At 39.1% G+C, this 21,516-nt stretch overlaps 1 protein-coding gene across 6 annotated transcripts in view; it reads left to right on the forward strand.

Moving 5' to 3' along the window:
• LOC102947282 (heparan sulfate glucosamine 3-O-sulfotransferase 1) overlaps positions 1-21,051 on the forward strand; it is a 106,908-nt gene extending 85,857 nt beyond the window's left edge. For 5 of the 6 annotated variants that reach the window (XM_037905529.2, XM_043551107.1, XM_043551111.1 and 2 more), the window contains exon 2: positions 12,792-15,591. In XM_037905529.2, the coding sequence (XP_037761457.1) occupies positions 12,908-13,837 (930 nt within the window). In that variant the 5' untranslated portion in view covers positions 12,792-12,907 and the 3' untranslated portion in view covers positions 13,838-15,591. Of the gene's footprint in view, positions 1-12,791 lie in introns of all 6 variants that reach the window. The other variant, XM_043551109.1, reaches the window with a different exon arrangement.
• The last annotated feature ends 465 nt before the right edge of the window (positions 21,052-21,516 follow it).

Here is a 21,516-nt window from a genome sequence, read left to right on the forward strand (position 1 = left end):
AGGCACCGCCCCCACAGCTCCCAATGGTCGCTGTTCCCTAGGGGCCACAGGAACATGTCGCCGCTTCCGGGAATTGCATGGAGCCAGGGCAGGCAGGGAGTCTGCCTTAGCCCCACTGTGCCACCGACTGGACTTTAAACAGCCCGGTCAGCAGCGCTTATTGGAGCCTCCAGGATCCCTTTTCGACCGGGCATTCTGGTCAAAAACCGGACGTGTGGCAACCCTAGCCCACAGATCTGTTTGTTGTGTCCAACAGCTGTCTCATGTGACATACTTAGATTGCAAGTTCCTTAGGGCAGGGACTGGTTTTTGGTTGTGGGGTTCCTGGCACAGTGGGGTTTTAATCTTCATTGGAGCCTCTAGGTGCTTGGCAAAAGGAGTTCACCAGTTCAAATCCAGCCCAGGTAAGGCCTTGTCTATGCAGTTTTTATATTGACATTACTGTTTCAGTTAGGGGAGTGATTTCTTTACTGAAATAGTTATACGACTACAACCTGTAGTGTGAAAGCAGTTATGGTGGTATATCTTACTCGCCTTCCATACCTAGGTATAAGCAATACCGGTATAAGGAACTTTGATACCCATATAAATGCATCCATACTAGAAAGGTTGTACCACTTGAACTATACCAGTATAGCTAAAGTGAAACAATTTGTGTGTGTGTAGACAAGCCCTTAGTAATGTCTGAAAGCTATCATCTTAAGGCTGCTTGGTGGCCTGTGTTGGAATGAGCTGGTATCCTCAGTGTAACGGAATTTCACAGTGAAATAACATTTGTTCACTTCCAAAAACGGCTTTTGATTTACAAGAAAATTGTTAAGGGAAGAACAAAGTATAGTTTGCTTCCTCTGGTCCCAGTCCAGCCCCCACGAAAATGTTTGGTTTTGCTGCTGCTTTTTTTGCCAGATTCCCCAGTGAAGGGACTATTTTTGCAGAGCTGTGTTACAGACTGTGAAAGCTTGAAGCCAAATATTATATTTTTTTTTGCATCTCCAACTAAAATACTTAGCCAAATGTTGTAGAAGAATTGGCTGTTACCCTGAGATACTGAGTCTTTTCTCTCAAGTTCAACATAAATCTTCTGTTGCCATGAGAGGGGGAGCAATTGTCATGTAACAGCATGAAAGTAGAAATCAGAAGTCCTGGGTTCTGTTCTGGTTCTGCTACAGACTTGCTATACAGCCTGGGACAGGTCACATAAACCCTGATTCATCAAAGCATTTAAGCATGTGCTTCAATTTCCTTGTGTAAAATGGGAATTCTATACCTACTGCACTTCACTGGGGTGCAGTGAGTTAATTCATGCATGTCAAGTGCTTTGAAATCCTCATGCAGAAAGCCCTTCAGAAGTGGCAAATAGTGTTATTAATTATAATGTTATTACTATGGTTAAATTGACCCTATAGTGCTTTATTTAAGACTGAAGCAAGATAAATTATGAACTCCCTCAGAAATAGATTTTATAAGAGTTCAAATAAACCCTTAACTGCTCCACACTCAACTAAATTAAAATGATTTTCAACCAATTTATTAGACCCTTTAGTAAATGTCATCACTAAGATTTTCAAAAATTAAAAAAATACCCAGGTTTTCTCTGCAGCTTTAATTTCCTTCTAACTCTCACTTCTGTCGAATGTATACCAAGTCTACTGATGTTACTAAGCAACGCCAACATTACCAAATAATAGAAAACATAACATATAATGACGCTATAATATAGACTCTGTATCATGGGGTTAATTTTTTAATTATGTACCATAAAGCTAATAGGAATGTGCTGAGATTCAGGAAGTGCATGATGCTGCAATTTAAAATCTATTGTTTTCATTATACAAAACAGCTCATATTGTCTTCTAAAAATGTGCATTTAATTGCATAAAGACAGCAAAATACAAAAATTATTGAAATAATGTATTCCAATTTAAATCCTTTAAATCCTGTTAAATCCTTTTTACATTTATGTAGCAATTATAGCCTAACCACAGGATCTAACATCATAGAGCTTCATCAAAATCAATCAAATTTCTTAGACTGAACCTGGAATGTTGTTCTGATGGAATTGCTCCCAAAGGCAATTTTGATCTATTTAGACATCAGTTTTACAGCATATTCTGAATTAGATTATCCCTGGTAATATTTTCAAGGTAATGTTTTATTCTGGCAATAAATCTAAGAAATTTCCATCATGTAAAATAATAAATGAATTGTAAACTAGCTAAACTGAAGTATTTGTTTGTACTCAAAAACATTATTAATACTGTTAGAAAGTGCAGACCCAGTTTTGTTTGAGTATGTAATTGTAACAACTCTTGATCTCAAACAATAGGCAAACCAGACCCTGAGAATCCTTTAGTGTGGACCTGCTAAAAGGGGTACAAGCTTTCTATACTACTGATCATTTATTTGTCTTTCAATTTCTGGACTCCCTTGAATCACAATACACGTGACTGAACCTATGAGTGAATGAAACCAGATCTGTCACTTACTCATGGGATAAAGAAGTAACTAGATTAAATAAATAAATAAATAAATAAAACATTGAGTGGGGACAATTTGGGCTTCTCTGTGCCTGTGGCCAGAGCTGGGGTGAACCTAACCAGGATTCAGATTCTAACGATCACTTGATGATTACCTGTTCTGTTCATTCCCTCTGGGGCACCTGGCATTGACCACTATCAGAAGACAGAAAGAAAAAGAGTACTTGTGGCACCTTAGAGACTAACCAATTTATTTGAGCATAAGCTTTCGTGAGCTACACTCTGTACACTCTGTACACTCTGTAGCTCACGAAAGCTTATGCTCAAATAAATTGGTTAGTCTCTAAGGTGCCACAAGTACTCCTTTTCTTTTTGCAAATACAGACTAACACGGCTCCTACTCTGAAACCTATCAGAAGACAGGATACTAGACTAGATAGACCTTTAGTCTGACCCAGTATGACCATTCTTATGATCTGTCTACATTACAAAACTATCTCCAATCTGAAACACTTTTCTAGGTTCTTAGAAACAGACTGGAACTAAGCAGCAAAACTAGGTCAAATGAGAAAAACTTTCAAAAAGTTGTTTAGGGCTCTAACTTAGCTGGTCTCAAGGGCCGTTTCCAGAAAAGTTTCTAAAACATGTTCCCCAGCCACACAAGATGCTGGTTGAACCATGTTACCTGACATAATTTTTAGGAACCAATCTGTTAACTGTTTCAAGATTGGGGATTTTTTTTTCAGTATAAATTGCATCATCATTTATTAGTTAATTTTTGTTTATGGTAACACTCCAATGTATTCAAGAAAGGACGGTCCCTGTTCTACGGAGCTCAGAGTCTAAGGATGTACAGACATGTAGACAGAGGTTGAGGAAAGGAAATCAATATGGATTTTCTTTTAAAACACAAGTCAACTGCTATTCTGTATGAGTGTTTTATACTGCCCTCATCACTGTAGTATATGAATGCCTTCCAGTAGCAGTGGTAAGCGATGTAACTAACAACTGAAACCATTTGATTCACTCTAGGCAGGATGGCAAAAGTAGGTCTTTAAGGGGGACTTAAACATGGACAGGGTAGGGGCCTTGTAATTGGAGTCATGCCATGCATAAGAGACCATGTGGAAGAAGGCATGGAGACGATGATTCAAGAAGCTGACACGTAGGGGATGGAGGATGGCAACACTGCGTGGAGCAGAGGGAGCTAGGGCAACATGAAGCTCAGCAAGTGAGTATAAGTAGGAAGGGGAAGAGTTATAAAGAACGCTGAATGTGGTGCAGAGAAGCTTAAATCTGATGCTATAGCAGATGTGAAAGCCAAAGGAGGGATTTGAAGAGGGTAATAGCATGATCAAATCGGCAGGTAAAGAAGATGGCTTTAGCTGGTGGATTTTTTAAAGTGGCTAAAGGGGGCAATGTGTGTTTTTGGGAGGCCACAGAGGAGGCAATAGTCCATGTGGGATATAATGATGGCCTGATGAAGGTATTTGGTTGTGAGGCTGTTAAGAAAAAAATAGACTGGATACATTGAGCATCTTTTCATACTTTATTCATATTCTAACACTTATAACATTCTTTGAAGGTGAGCCAAATAGCTCTGGCAAATACTATTTTTAAATGTTCAGAGTTCCCAGATACATAGCAGAAGGGCTTAATTGTGCTCTAAATTAAGACATGACCCATGGTAGGGGATGATGTGGACGTTACCCCAGCAGTGGTTTCTAAAGGATTTCACTACAGGCAGGAATAGGGATTCCAAAGTTAGGAGAGTACAGCTCCTGCACCACTCTGAAGTCTTGGAAAGGGTTAATTTATGCTGTTTCTTTTGCCTTGTGTTGTACCAATCCTCCTGACTTTGTGGAAGACTGGTTGGGTCGTAGACCCTCTCTAATCTTTTGAGGAGTCCAGCTTTGCAACCATGATAGACTTGGCAGTCCTTGTGCTGAGAGGAATCATGATTGTGCTAGGCCGTGTGTATGAGTTAAGAAGGACATTCCTTGCACCCTACCCTTCCTGCCACAGGACTACCCAATGCGGAGTCCAAACAAAGTAGAGTTCTTCACATATGTAAATGTATTTGGAATCTTTCAGAGAAAATACCTGATGCCACATAGCTGAGCACATACACTGGTAATCTATTGTGAGTGACTGCCTGTGATGTCTTGGCAATAGTGCAAAACTCTTTTAGGGCACATGATACTTTCCCCAGGCAATTAAAAATAGATTTAGACTTCTTATAGTGAAGAAATCATTAAGGAGAGAGTCAGCAGCTATGGTTATTGCCATGGTCCTGCACTGCATGTTCTAGAACATAAATTAAGGTGGTTTCAGATACTGTTGTGGCTGCTGCTGCATTAACTTGGGCAGAAAATCTTGCCAGAACAGTCTCAACTTTACTAGTTCCAGACACACGTGTTCTCTTCCCCAGCCCTGGTCAAACCCTTCACAACCTTACTCCTTCAACAAGCTACACAAAGGTTATAGGATGTTGGAATGTGTTTTGTTCTGCAGAAAGACACATCCAATTGCTTTACTTAGGGTGGATTAGATTAGAGATGACAATTCACAGCATCTTTAAGGGTTATGAAGCAGATTCTCATCCCCAGCTCTGCCTGCTTGCTCAAATAAAGCACCCAGAAAGAAAATGCAATCTAAGCACTTTCTAAGGGGAAGCTCCAGGTGACTTAGCCATACTCCCAACGTAGCAATAATGGCTAAGAGACAGGGGATGTGGCCAGAATACTGCTGCATTCTAGTGCTTCGAACAGGGCTTTCCCTAGCCATTTTGGTGCCCTACGCAGCCCCAGGCCTCCGCGGGGATTGGGGCCGGCTGGCCAGGTCGCTACACTTACCACCGCCAGTGAGTGCAAGGCAGCTCAACCCCTGCTGCAGTCCTCAGGGGAAGGGCGGGAGTGGGGGCAGGGCTGGGGCGGAGCAGGGTCGGGAAGAGGCGGGGCTGGGGCAGAGCAGGGGCTGGAGCCATTGGGAATAGGTAGAGCAGGGGCTGGAGCAGCACGCAGGTGCCCCAAATTTCCTGGTGCCCTACGCAGCTGCATATTTTGCAAATGGGTAGAGACGGCCCTGGGTTCGAAGCTGCTGGAAGTAACTGTTGCAACTATGAGCAATTTAGATCAGTCCCGAGGCTCCAGGTTACACCTTGGCCAGCCCCACGATAAGGGGAAGCATAAACGTAACCTAAAGCCCTTGGGGATGGTTGATTGTGGCATGCAGGGCCCTGATCTCAGCATCCCAGTCAGAAGCCTAGCTCTCTGGGGAGCATTTCTCATGCTAAATCACCTAGCTATGAAGAAAAGGAGTACTTATGGCACCTTAGAGACTAACCAATTTATTTGAGCATGAGCTTTCGTGAGCTACAGCTCACTTCATCGCATCCGATGAAGTGAGCTGTAGCTCACGAAAGCTCATGCTCAAATAAATTGGTTAGTCTCTAAGGTGCCACAAGTACTCCTTTTCTTTTTGCGAATACAGACTAACACGGCTGCTACTCTGAAACCTAGCTATGAAGGATGCTTGTCCCACCTAACAACATTTAAACCAAAGGTGGCAGATGGACATGCAGGTAGAAAAAATGGCAGTTAATTGCAAAACTGTCACAAGAAATAGATGCCCTAAGTACAGCAGCTGTGAAATCACAGAATTCAAAGGGCCCTGTGCATAATACTACATTGCAAAGAATGGAACCTGTTTGTGCTCAGCTTAATGATTGAAGTACAGGGTCCTATATGACTATTGTGACTAGAAATGCTATGACAGATGTACAACACAGATTGTTGCCTGATTGTAGTAGAAGACTTCGGGCCAGACTCTGAGCTCTGTTACACTGGTTTAAATCCAAAGTAACGCCATTGAAGTCATAGTTATTCCAGACTTACTCCCATGTAGCTGAGATCATTAGCTAGCCATTTTTTTTGCAAAACCTTTTCCCTGTTTCTGATGTTTTTTAAACAGCTTACAGTTTTCTCCACAAATGAAAATACACAAATGTCACAAATGAAAATACAGATTGTGGATGCAGTACAGCAGAATTAAGCTTTAGGTGTTCTCACCTGAGTTTGCTGGAAAAACCTGTGTATCAAAACAGATGTAATAACTCTGAACTCTGTTCCATTTAAACATTAAATATTTCATATAAAAATAAGCACTGCCCTGAGTATTATCTATTTGCAGATGTCACTTGGGACTTTATTTTCTGGTAGCATTTATGTAATAAATGAGCGATCATCATTAGTAAAAAGAAAATGTAGATATGTTTGAATGTTTCCCAAAATTTGTTTTAGAACTCTCAGCATGTGACTAAAATAGCCCAGATTTCAATTTACTCTGAATTTTTCTGGAATGGCAAATCCAGATAGTCAACTGTTTTCTCTTTTGTAATGATTTGCCTTTACATAGTGTTAATTAGCACTTTGTGAACCTATCTGCGTGCTTTTCTCCATGTTTTCTTTTAAAGTCAACTCAGTGAATGAAAATGCAAAATATTTGGATATTTTGGCCTTTTAAAAAAAAAATCCACTTATTTCCATTTCAAAGTTTGGTTTGTTTGTTTGTTTTTCCTTTTTCAACATAAACTTCATGCAGCATACCGTGATGATTCTCTCCATGACTGCATGGCATTCTCTGTGCACTCTTGTTCATGTGATTGGAACCTAGTCAGCTCTTACCTATTGCTGTCTTATCATTTGTCTCACACCTTCAGAGGTACAATTGCAACCTGACCTGCTGAAATTGAAAATGTAACCTTCCCAAAATAACAGATGAGGGATTCTTTGAGCTGACATTTTGACATTTGGGCCTGAGTCTGGGAATCTGTGACCTAAAGCATGAGAAACATCTAAAGTACCAGCTTACTATACTTATGGCTGCTGTAGCCTCCTAAGAGGCTTGAACTTCACTGTATATGTTAACTCTAATGATCATAGAGGTTGTAAATAATAGGACAAATGAAAAACAGACTGCACCTAACTGTCCTTAATGTGTCTCCTTGACAGTTTAACCTCATTTTTAGGTCTGTTTCCACATTTTGAATCAAAATAACTACAAGACCAAACAAAACAAATCTCTCAGGGCTTGGGCACAATAAATAAACAGCCTGTGTAATAGTTCATCTACAGTGTTTTGTTCTTATATCTACAAAATTTAAAGAGCTACGTAAGTGTTCATTATGTGTTGGTTCCATGCCTAGCACAGTGGTTTCCCAATCTTGGCCAAAGCTTCTGGGAACACCATAATATGAAGAAATAATATATAATAGGCAGACTCTGTTTTAAATCAAGGCTGGGATTTTTCAGTGGAGCCTTTGAGAGATAGAAGGACAACTCTCGTTGTAATTAATTGAAAACCCCGTCCTATGGACCCTAGTTCTGCATCTGAATATGTGTGCGGAGAAGTTCACTTGTGCATGTCTATTTGCAGAATCGGGATTCTGGATGTTACAGCATGAACCATAGTGTTCGTGTTTTAATTCACCAAAGTTGGTGGGGATTTGAACAATTTTTTTTTAAAAAAAACAACAGTTTGTTGTTTCTATGTTGCTGTATATCAGTATAATTTTTCTAGATAAGTAAATTTTCACTTTTCCAGCCTATTTCATTCTTCATAAGGTTTACCCAAAAAAGAAAAAATATTAAGTGCATTTCAATAACAGATTAAATATCCTAACAATGTTTGTGTAAAGAATATAGAAAACAATAATTTTATACATTAATTATTCAAATAGGTAATCGACTGATTATGCAAACTAAGAGACTACCACTGATAAACCTCTTAAATTGCCTTTCTTTGCTGACATATGAGTAGAAATCTTTTCCACTGGAGCTAAATGAAAAGCATAAGAAAACCTCATTTGGGGGTCTCAAATAAAAAGGTCAGATGTAAGCAAGAGCATAGGATAATTTAAATATGAGCTTAATTTTTCATGAGAAGCAATATTCTCACTGGCAAAAAATATATATAGAAATATCCACTATCCTAATCAGTAAGTGTCCTTATAAGTCTCAGATCCCTTCCTTACTTGGATAAAGAGTTCTGATGTGTTTTCTGATGAATGCCTTCAGCCTTATCATATCAGGCACATCCAGGCTGTAAGTCTTCTAACTCAGAATGTGGTGGAAGTAGTGAAAACAGCCTGATATTTTGGTGAATGACTGCCCAGTTCATGGATGCACAGGCCATGACTCCTCCCCTGGCTTGCTAACAAAGCCCACCTGGTTTCTGATGGACTCACGGCGTAACTAAATTCCACAGTACACTGGGTGTTTGTGGAGTCTCTCTGTAGACCAACCTCCTCCTGTGCAGTGGGGTATGGGATTTCTGCTACACTCCTTGCCTGCAGTGCCTGTAGGCAGGAAGTCAGAAGAAAGCAGTATTTCATCTTTTATACCTAATTCTAAAGGCAAGATTAGGCCTAGCTATTACAGGGTGGATTTGCATTCTAATCACATTTTCATTTATAATTACTGTAATTCTTTTAATGTGTTTTTGTTCCCACTACATCTTTAAACAAAAAATGGTATTTAAGGTTTATTGACTTCATGGTGCTTCTGTGTTTGCGGTGGTTTTCATAAAAAGGGGATTTTTTAAAATACTTTTTTTATAATTGTCCTTAAATCTGATTCATAACACTGTGCAAACCATTTAGAAATATCAATAGCCACAGAGGTAGAACTGTGTTGGAAATTCTTAGACTGTAGCATCTGACTTGCATTCAAATCCTATGGCCAAAATTTTCACAGAGCGCCATTGTTTTTAGGTACCTCAATTTTGGGAGCTCTACATAGGGTGCTTTCAGCTGGCTTTTCAAAAGACCTGTGCACCTGCCACTTCCATTGCAGTTTTAGGTGCTCAGCACATCTGAATATTAGGTCCAAGGTTTCTCAAGATGGACACCCAAAAAATAGTAGCCATTTTTGAATATGTGGCTGCAAATTACTCCTGGTGTGAATATATACATTCTGCCATAGTGTCCTAATATAAAAACTTGCATTTGGTGTCCCTTGTGTTGTTTTTGAGAATTTAAAATAAATCTTGAATGAAAAACTCATAATAAAATGGTGATGTGTATGAACCCTTTAAACAGAAGTTTTCTCTCAACTGGTAAAACTATAACAATATTTAGTCTATCTGTGATTAGAGAAAAAAGAAAAGGAGTACTTGTGGCACCTTAGAGACTAACCAATTTATTTGAGCATGAGCTTTCGTGAGCTACAGCTCACCTCATCGGATGCATACTGTGGGCAGTTTCCACAGTATGCATCCGATGAAGTGAGCTGTAGCTCACGAAAGCTCATGCTCAGATAAATTGGTTAGTCTCTAAGGTGCCACAAGTACTCCTTTTCTTTTTGCGAATACAGACTAACACGGCTGTTACTCTGAAACCTGTGATTAGAGAGGCATTCTGCTTTGGACTTTTTTCTTGCGTTTGATTTGGCTTAAAATTTCAGACTGGATTTAAAGATTGGATTTTTCTAGTATTTAAATATGTCCATATGTGCATATATTTGTGTATCTATTGCTCCTTTTGAATAGGCTGCTGCCCCTGGGGTCTTCCGCCGGGAGCTCTGGTGGATAGTCTTTAATGTGGATAGTCTTGAGTGAAGTTAGTTCCACAACAGGTGGCACTGTTTATAAGTAAAATTAAAGTTTTAGATATACTCCGTCAGTCCAAAAATCTTGCTGATGAATGCTGCCTATAATTTAGAGCCTGATCAAATTCCCATTAGAGTCAATGGGAGTCTTTCCATTGACTTCCAAGGCAGTTGGATTTGGCCCTTTAATTATTAGATTTAGAATTGTCATTTAGTAAATCTACTGCTTTACTTATACAGTATTAGAATCTACCATAAAATTTTGACAATATTACTGTGATAACTTAAGCCTGTAAGCTGCCAATAACTCATACTAAACAATTACCAAAAGGAATCTAATAGAGGGAAGCTGTGAATCCTCTTCAGAGCCATGACTAATAGAAAGTGTCTGCTTTCTTTGAGGTACTATGTAAGAGAGGTTATTAATGAACTAATGTGATTAATGTTCAGAAAAAGCACAACAATCACTGAAACTAGAATCTGAAAAAGGAGCGATAGTTGCAATAACTGAGACCATTTTAAAAATCGAAGAATGAGATAGAGGGTTAAAATAGAATCTAAATAGGTAGTTCTTGTTTTAAGTGACTATTGCTTCATTGTATAAGATAACTTCACCATTTATAGCCAGAGCTTGTCAAATGAACTAGTTTTCACACTCCATTTTATTAGGATTAAAAATAAATCATGTTAAGAAAAATATGGTGTATATAATACACATGCTTACCAATTAAAATCTTCTAGCTGCCCAGAAATAGGGCAAAATCCTGAAGTCCTTCCCAAGGAAATTTTGCCTGAGTAAGGCCTTAAGGGATTGGAACATCCAGTCCAGTGTGCTCAAGCATAGTTATCCTGGTGCAGATGTTGTATTTCTCTAAATTATTTTTTATCAGTGGTTCTGTGATGCCAGCTCTGTTATAGCTAAGTTTCCAAATAGTATATAGAGGGGCCTCACACAAAGTCCATTTTAAATATTAGTAAAACCATATGAATTTTATCTATATTCTGTATATATCCCTTTCCAATCCCCAGGAGTCCTGTTCCATCTAGCTGGGACCTGCATCCCATTTAGCAATCTGGGAGGGTGGGATAGTTGCAACTGTCAGATTGAGAACCCCTGCTCTCTTTTAATATCTGGTTTTCTTCTGTTTGAGGATGAATTAATAGTAAATAGAGCCCAGACCATCCAAACTTGCCCCCTGCTCCCCTCTCCCACCTCCCAGACAAAAACTTTTAGAATCCCCTGAATTGTATTCTAGGTATCTCTTGGAGACAACCTTTAGCCTCTCCTTGGAGAGACTAATGTTCTCTGCTCTAATTCTAAAGCTCTGACCTTGCAGCAACTACCCCAGCTACACATGAGTGCATGCACACACCACAGGTCTTTGAGCTTCCGCAACTAATCCACCCAGACTAGTTTATCCTCTCACTCCACATTCAGTTGATGCAGACTCCATTTCTCTTGCTCTGATGCATTGTTGTGTCTGTCTGTCTCCTTACTGATTGGATCCCAAGGATTTTGCCTAGTTTCACTCTGCTCTTGCTAGACACATCCTTTCTGTGCTACAAGTCAAGGCTCTCAACCCATAGCCCATTGGAGACAGAATTAAAGCATCAACTAAATGACACTTGCTAGTTAGATTCTAGCAGTGAATTTGGGGAGATGAATTGATACTCCAAAATGTCATGGAATCATTATTAATGGCTAGGGCTGTCGATTAATTGCAGTTACCCAAAAAAAGTTAATGGCTATTAATCGCAGTTTTAATTGCACTGTTAAACAATAGAATACCAATTGAAAATTATTAAATATTTTGGGGTTTTTTTTACATTTTCAAATATATTGATTTCATTTACAACACAGAATACAAAGTGTATAGTACTCACTTTATATTATTTTTATTACAAATATTTGCACTGTAAAAATGATAAAAGAAATAGTATTTTTCAATTCACCTCATATAAGTACTGTAGTGCAAGCTCTTTATCATGAAAGCACAACTTACAAATATAGATTGTTTTGTTTTTGAGTGCAGTTATGTAAAAAATATAATGTAAAACTTTAGAGCCTACAAGTCCACTCAGTCCAACTTCTTGTTCAGCCAATCACTAAGAGAAACAAGTTTGTTTACATTTACGGGAGATAATGCTGCCTGCTTCTTATTTACAATGTCACCTGAAAGTGAGAACAGATGTTTGCTTGGCAGTTTTGTAGCCAGCAATGCAAGGTATTTACGTGCCAGATATGCTATACATTTGTATGCCCCTTCATGCTTCGGCCACCATTCCAGAGGACATGCTTCATTTTTTTAATTGTGGGATTAATCACGATTAATTTATTTAATTGCTTGACAGCCCTATTAATGGCATGTCCTAAATAGCAAGAAGTAAAAGGAAGGAAATGATAGCAAGGAAAATAGAACCAGGTAGAGCCTCCTCTTCTTTCTTCATAGTCTAGTCCAGTGTTTTGAGTTGGCAAATGTTCTCACTGATGTAGTATCCACCATTAATTACAGCACTGAGCAAGAAAATGTCAATTCACCATTTTACTCTCCTGAAACAGAGTGGCAGGGGTGTGGGGGGAGAGGAAGTAAACTGCTTTAGATAACTTTTTTGCATGGTACTAATTACAGAGGAGAAGTCAGACTTCATCTATGATGCATTCATGCATATACACAGAGATAATGATTAGTCTTATTTTATTTTGCAGATGCTTCAGAAAGTTGTTCGCTCGCCCCCAGTTCTGTCAACCAGCTCCTCAAGAGGGGAATCGCCTATTATTTCACCAGCCAAGCTTAACGGCATTTTGAACTAATTATTCTCCACATGGCCTTCTTCCTGGTGTCTGCTTATCTTTTGCTGACTCACACTCAGGGTGCTCCTGTTGAGAATGGGGCACTGCTGGAGACACTGAAGTCGCAAGTAGGATTTTTCAATAATAAAAGTGAACACTATTCTGCACAGGTGAGACCTCCTGGCACAAACCGACGAATACCTCAGACGATCATTATAGGAGTTCGAAAAGGAGGGACCAGGGCCTTATTGGAAATGTTGGATATTCATCCTAATATTGTGGTAGCAACTACAGAAGTCCACTTCTTTGACTGGGATGAGAATTATGTTAAAGGAATAGACTGGTATAGGAGTCTGATGCCATTTTCTTATGAAAATCAAATTACTATTGAGAAAACACCAGGCTATTTTACCTCACCACAGGCTCCAGAAAGAATTCATGACATGAATAGCTCTATTAAATTGCTCCTCATTCTAAGAGACCCCACTGAGAGAGTAATATCTGATTATACCCAAGTATATTACAACAGACTAGAAAGCCACAAGCGTGTTCAGCCCTTTGAAGAAATTGTTATTAAAAATGGAGCGCTTAATACCAAATATAAAGCTATTCAGAGAAGTCTCTATGATATCCATATGGAAAAGTGGCTTAAGCATTTCAACTTAGATCAGATTCACATAGTGGATGGCAATACTTTAATCAAGGACCCTCTTCCTGAGTTACAAAAAGTGGAAACATTTCTTAATCTTCCTTCCAGAATTATGTCTTCAAATTTTTATTTTAACCAAACCAAGGGGTTCTATTGCATTAGAAGTGATGGAAGAGAGAGATGTTTACATGAATCCAAAGGGCGCCCCCACCCTGTTGTCAACAACACTGTTTTAGAGCAACTTTACTCTTACTTCAGAGAGCACAATGCAAAATTTTACAGAATGGTTAATCATTCGTTTGACTGGCATTAATACATTTGGAATAAATGTTTCTTAAAATGTCCTGAAATAAACTATTTTCAAAGTTACCTTTGTAAACTCTCTGGGTTGCTCAGATTGAAAACGTCAGAAGTGGTTATATTGAAAACATAGCCTTCATTGGGGATAGTTGTCCATTAGCAGCACCCTTTAAACATGGGAGAAATAAGTTTGATATATTTGTGTATAACTACTGTGGGCCAGAATTTTATCTCAGTTTCACTGCTGCAAATCCATTAATTTCAGTGGAGTAACTTCAGATTTACACCTGTATGACTGAGATCAGAGTTGAGTCTCTTTGGAAAAATGAGAGTGCTTTAAGCAGTATACAAAATGTAGATAGTTGAAATGGTATCATTCAAACTGTTCTGTAATTTTTGTTGGTAGTATTTTTCATATCATGCACCATGATAATGGCATTGATTTCTAGAACGTTCATACAGTAGAATAATGACATATGTTAATACAGGGGACTCCAAAAGTGCTTCCTTTAAACAATTTAAAATCTGTGAAATTAGCTATTATTGTAAAGTACTTCCTACTTAAATAACTAACATATAATAAAGGGGCTCCAGTCCAACTATGGTTTTGAATACCTACCAACTTGCTCTGTGTTGAAGCTCCTTCTATATAGAATGTTAGTATTAACACTTATTAATTGCGCGCAAAATCTTCAAACTGGTGGAGAAAATTAACTATTTGGAGAAACTTAAAATTTTGGGGTTCAGGATGCAAATAGACAAGGATCCAAAACACTCTTGGTTTACATAGCAATATTGATATGCTTAATAAAAAGTAAATCTGTAAACAGTCATTAGATGTCAGCAATTGTACAAATGTTTATTCAATTACATAAACTGTCACTTTCCTCTTGAATGGAAAACAATTTTTCATCAATACTGACTTATTGTTTGTATTTCTGTGACTAATTGTTCTACTGCTCTCTTAGATTTAGTTTATGTATCTAATTTGACACATTGTTTACTGAAAAAATATTAATTGCCTGCTCTCCAAAGCATGGAATAACTTTTTTTTGTAATTTCTATTTGCAGATCATGAGATGTACTCAGAGTTGAAAGTAATTTCATGTAACATGTATATAATATTGTATATCAGTCACAAGTTATATTCAAGATATAAAGTATGATTTACTCAGATTTTCTATAAAATCATGTCAATCCATATTCATGCATTAGGAATTGTTTGTTCATTATAATTTTGACAGCATCATGCTGGTCTTTTTTAGGTTCTAACCCTTCTCATGTGTATCAATACTGAAAAAGAAAACTTACTTTAATCATTCTGGCAGGAGTTATTTTTGCCAGTTACAGTTAGTCTGAGAAATGTACTAGCAGTTGCATTTGGTCTTAATGATCATAGTATGAAAAGTCTCTCTTAAGAATCACCCACCAGTGTACAAATAAGATCCTAGCGTGGGATTTTAAAAATACTTTCTATATTCATCAACAGGCTTGACTCCAGACAGGCAGGAGAGAAGAAGAAAATATAGTCTTCATGATCAGCTGGAATGTTGCTATTCAGGAACTCCAGTTTCACAGTGGTAGGTGGTGATTCAGCCACACAGGCAGAGGTGAAAGTAAGCCAGTACGGTACGGTATGGCATACCGGTAAGAAAGCCGGTACACAGCCAACTGTACCAGCAGGGTTGCTGATGGGGCGCGGGGGGGAGGAGGGGAGAAGGGCGCAAAAGGGGCACCTTCCCCAGGGCCCAGAAATTTAAAAGGGCCCGGGGCTCCAGGCAGCAGCTGGAGCCCCTGGCCCTTTAAATCGCCACTGGAGCCCTGGGGCTCCCAGCCACCGCTATCCTGAGGCTCTGGCAGCAATTTAAAGGGGTTCCTGGCTGCTGCTATTGCTGCCAGTTCCCCCACTTCCGCCCAAGGCCCCACCCCTTCTGGGGGCCCAGAGCCACGCCCCCCCACACACACTTTGCCCAGGATCCTGGCCGCCCTGCATACCAGTAAATCCATCCATCAAGTTACTTTCACCCCTACACACAGGTCACTTTGGTGTGAATGGGAGTTTTGCTACTCATCCAGTATTACTTTGAAATGTTATCCCTTAGTTGTTCCTAGTACTGTTAGTTTGTACCACACTGCAGCCTGTTCCCTAGCAATCACAAACCTCCACTCTGTGAGACACATTGACTCAATAACAGCGGATGCCTTTCTGGAAGACATAGTTTAGTTATGATAGGTCTCAGAGTAGCAGCCATGTTAGTCTGTATTCGCAAAAAGAAAAGGAGTACTTGTGGCACCTTAGAGACTAACAAATGTATTTGAGCATAAGCTTTCGTGAGCTACAGCTCACTTCATCGGTTATTTGAGCATAAGCTTTCGTGAGCTACAGCTCACTTCATCGATGAAGTGAGCTGTAGCTCACGAAAGCTTATGCTCAAATACATTTGTTAGTCTCTAAGGTGCCACAAGTACTCCTTTTCTTTTTAGTTATGATGAAATTCTATGGTCTGTTATACAGCAGGTCAGAGTAGATGATCTTATAGTCACTTCTGGCCCTAACATCAAGGAATCTAGTGCTTTCTGCACTGAGATCGTGTGTACTTTGAAATCCAACTGAAGTACATGGGAACTGAAGTTATTCAATCTTTCTACAGTTGGTTAGTGTTTTCTTTACATCCACAACAACTCTTCTTGAGGTTAAATAGAATCCTCCCCAGACAAAGTTAAAGGGAAATATATCCTTTGTCAAAACCTCTCCAATATAAAAGCAGAAGGTTAAAAATTGTGCAGAGCAGCTTGTATTTTCAGACTAATATTTAAATTACCTACTTTTGCTATTTTTATGTGTGTGTGTTTATATAATTTCTGTATTAAGAGCCAATCACTCATTCATCATTCAATGAACTTTTTCAATTATTTTAGTTTTCTAGAGTATCAATCATTATTTAGTAAATCTCTGATTTGTAAAAGTGGGTAAGTACATCTGAAATGTACTTACAGAGGAATAAATAATTATGGTCCAACTTTTTTTTTACCCAAGTCAGAGTTGTATCTTTTTCTAATGAAAGGCCTCACTGGAATAAGGGTCTGCTTAGCGTGTCCCACTGAAGTCAAACCAGAAGTGAAAACCATATTCCAGAAGAGGACATACCATTAACTTATAGCATTCATTTTTCCCCAGTATTATTTTCCATTACTTATGCACTCTAACACTTTAGTTGTACCATTTTTCACACTTTGTTTTGGCAAGGTTTTGATTGAGGTTAGTTCTATTTAATTGTATCAAGCAAGTGTAATGGTTTTCCTTGGTGAAAGATGTAAGTTGAAGACAAAGGCTTATTTATAGTAGTTGCCAATAACAGACGATTTCACAAGTCTGCATCAAATTCCTTTAGGTTTCTGAAAGAAAGCAAATATCTTTCTATACATTTGCCTGCAGGCATCAATACAGGTTTGGGGGGAGGGAGGTTCATTTTTTTTTCTCTGAGGTTTACAGATAATCTGTACGTGACTAGTATGTAGGAACATCAGTTGGCAGAAACCTGTGTGCATCTGTGAAAATGTTAGTGTCTGTTTCTGAAATTTACATTTCAAGGAGTGCTGATCTATATGGATTAGTGATGCATAAATCTACCTGATTTGTGAGCAAAGTCTTCATCCATTTCTGTTCAGCAGTTCTGGGAAAAACAGCTAAGGGAATTAATTCAATGAACTCCTTACAATTTACTAATAGCAGGAGAAATATATTATGCATAGTTGAACTTTGTTGATCAACTTTTTTCATTTACCTAAACCCCTCTGAAGTTTGGATTTGGGAATCCATTTTAAAAGATCCAGTTTAACCTTTGCATTACAGCCTTTTCTGCCCAGTGAATACTGAAGCGAAGATTGCAACCATAATTTCAATTACAGACCCCATTTCAGTCTCTGAAACATTCTCCTGCAGGGCTGAAATTTTCCATACATGGGCTCAGTTGAAAGGTGACTTTTCCCCCATATGTATAAATAGAAAATTCATGCAGCCGTCTTTTAGCTACATGAAACTAAACATAATAATTTCCCCTGGTAAGGTAATATAATTTTTTTAATATACACAATTCAAAAATGGCTGAATTTTGAAACCTGCTAATTAAATAATACTCATTGAGGAGTATATGCACCATCAAGGTGGAGAAACTATTATCCAAGGAATTTTTGAAGGTCAGGAGGGACAAATATCACTCATGTTTTCTCCACCCCCTCACTCCCCACCCCCCAACTTTTGGGTCATCCAAATGCTCATTCTTCTGACACAGCCTGCCAGCCAGAGGAACTGCTTCAGAGACCCTTTTCACAAGGGAGATTGGTTTGGAAGATTGTGTGGAGATTGTTTTAAGCCCGTCCACTAACATCAGACACAAAAATACTGTATTGCAAAGACTGAGGATTTCAGAAGCTCAATAGCATTCTGCAACATCCTGTACATTTTAAGCTTTCACTTTAAATATAGTTTCCCTCCTTTTTCAGTTGGCAAGATGCAGCTGTCAAAATATAAACAGCTGTGCTGTTGCCTTTTTTAAACGCAGCCTTGCAGAGAACGGTCAACCAAACAGCAGCAGCCACAACAGTGTGAATTCTTTTTGCCTTGTCCCCATCTGTACCCCCATTCACCCCAAATGAAAGATTTTACTTTACAGCCTAACACTGAAAGGTCCCAATAATATTCAGCTAAGGCGCACTTGGTCTCTCACACACAGTAATAATTTTCCAATTAATTTTCATTATTATTATGGGCTGGATAGTGTCCTCCTGTGGTACAACCCACTCACTGATAGCATGGCTTTGATGGAGCCACACGAGTGGGCTTCCCCCATCATATCCCTTAAGATTCCCAGCACAGAAAGGCTCTCTGTGGAACATCTCTAGGATTTCCATGTGAATCTTCAGACACCCAAATTCTAGAGGATGCATATCATGTCACCCTCCCATCCCCACAAAATACTACCCATCTTTCCGCTTCCCACCCTAATGTGGATCCCAAACCCATGCAGCTCCCAAAACAGGGTCCTGGGAAATGGTTACAATTAGGCTGAACCATCCTTGCAAGTGAAGGAGGGAGGAACATTCACATATTTCAGGGGCATGCACAAACAAAGAAAAAATGCAAAAATTAAGAAGGTTCCCACAGCAGCCTTGACTCATCATTGCCCCCTTCCCCCGACCATCATCACCACTCCACAGGATCTTTTCCACTTGATGCATAAAAGTTTGAGTAGCAGCATGATGCTCCATTGTATCTTGTTCAAAATACTGTATCTGCTTTGCCTGTCTATTCCAGTTAACAAACTCAGAAAAACCACATATGGCTTACATGTTTCTGCTGTGGGAGGCATAGACTAAAAGATTAACTGATTTGGGTGGGGGCAGGGACTGCCTGTAGTCTAGCCTTCAAAACAATAATTCAACTATTTTACAAAATGTGTTACGGTCATGGATGAAACATAAGGCTGGACGTGACCTCGCAAAGGCATCAAGTCCAGGCCCCTGTGTAACGCCAACAGACCCCAGTCGTCGGCGAGCGGGCTCAAACTGGGGACTTCTGGTGCTTAGAGCATGAGCCTCTACAGCATGAGCTAAAAGACAGCTGCCTGTTATCTGAGGCTGTAGAGCAGACTCATTTTTCTCTCTCTCTCGCAGTGGTCTTGGTGCCACTAGATGGGTCAGAACACCACACCCAAGAGTGTGGCAAGATCAAGTAAACCTCCACCATCCCTGACAGATATTTGACCAACATGTTTTTTTTTAAAATCTTCCAGTGATGGTGAGTCCACAACCGCCCTTGGAGGTTAACTACCCTTTTAGTTAGAAATGTTTTCCTAAAAATCTAGATGCAGGCACAGAGAGTCCAGCCTTTATTCAATTACACTTTAAAAATATAACAAAAGAGAAATTGGAAGCCAAACACTGAGAATTTTTAAAAATATGACTAGTGTGCAGGGAACTAGACCTTTAAATTATGAAGATGAAGTTTAGATTTTTTCCTGCAGTTGTAAAGTTGATCCCTGAGTCAAAGAGTTTGCATTGCAACAGGAGGGGAAAAAAATGCAGACACATTGGAATTAAAATCAGTAATAACTAGCCTAGTAAATCAATCACTACCAATAGTTAATGACCAATGTTCGTTTCTGGCCAGATGCTTTGCCCGCAGGTTAGCTGGGCTTTTATTGCAAGTGACATTAAATTTCAGTTACTATTTCATAAACCAAATGCCAATGTAATCTTAAGTAGTGGCTAAAAATGTGTCTGCACTAGCCTATAGTGGTTGCGCTGGGCGTTGTTAATTTCTTCGAGTTTAATGTCCTGGGACCCAACTCATCACAATTCCTGAAAAATTAATGGAAAGAAAGAAAAGAGTTGGATTCAGGACTATGAATTTCATGCTAGTGCCTTACTCACATCTTCTGTGATTACTGTCACTAATATACCATACAGATAAAAACAGCACATTGTATTATGAACATACTGTATTCCTTTAAGCTCATGTCACGTCAAATTTATAATATCTAGTAAAATAACAGCTGTGTAGCAAATATCATTTAGTACATTTTTGTGTTTGTGTTTGACTTGCACTTTTATCCTGTATGGCCTTTTATTCTTAGTACAAATAATGCCCACCAGCTTTCTGAAGGAAAAAAAAAGTCTTACCGCACGCTCTTTAGCAGAAATGCAGACGTGTTTGTGGCAGAAGAGAATGAACAGTTTTTCTTAGAGGTAGTTCAAATGTTGCTACAATGGAGCAGAAGGACATGAAACATGCTGGGATTAAACGGCAGGAATTGCGATGGCAATGAAGTTGGTTCCCAAAGCTGTCTCTTTAGTCATGGATTGAAAGTAGTTTTAGAATAGAATTTGCCTCATTTTTCTTTCTCTACTCAGAAATACAGCTACGTAATCAAGTATTTTTGTCCTGCACAGGAATATATTGCTGTAAACTTTTCATAAAGCATAGATCACCGGCTTGAAATGAAATAGGAAGGGTGCGAGGGAAGCAGTGACCTTAGACTCTGTTGCAGTGTGCTACCACTAGCCTGGAGCAACATGCTCTAAGTCTGTGTCAGGCAAAAAATCTGAGTTGCGTGAGCTGAGAAGTAAAACATCTTCATACTGAAGTGTTTCTTTTTATCCCTTCTGAAAAACCATGTCCTGTAAACACTAAAATGCCCTCTTTCATATATATCTATATATATCGGGGGTAGCCGTGTTAGTCTGAATCCACAAAAACAACAAGGAGTCTGGTGGCACCTTAAAGATGAACAGATTGATTTGGGCGTAAGCTTTTGTGGGCTAGAATCCACTTCATCGGATGCATGGAGTGAAAATTACAGATGCAGGCATTATTGTACTGACACATGAGGAGAAGGGAGTTACCTCACAAGTCGAGAACCAGTGTTGACAGGGCCAGTTCAATCAGGGTGAATGTAGTCCACTCCCAATAATACACACACACAAGGACAAGGTGCACTAATACAACACAAGACTAGTCACACACAGAGAGAGAATATTACAGAGTGCCTGGGGGGTGAATTTTTGCCTTGATTGGCTCGTAAGACGAGTGAAAAAATATTGAAGATTCAAAAAAGGTATGCTATAGCTGTGCAAAAGAAATCATCTCGCACCGTTTGGAAAATACCCTGCTCCAATACAAAAGAAGATTGT

This window comes from Chelonia mydas, chromosome 7 (genome assembly GCF_015237465.2).
Source record: "Chelonia mydas isolate rCheMyd1 chromosome 7, rCheMyd1.pri.v2, whole genome shotgun sequence".
Lineage (NCBI taxonomy): Eukaryota > Metazoa > Chordata > Testudines > Cheloniidae > Chelonia > Chelonia mydas.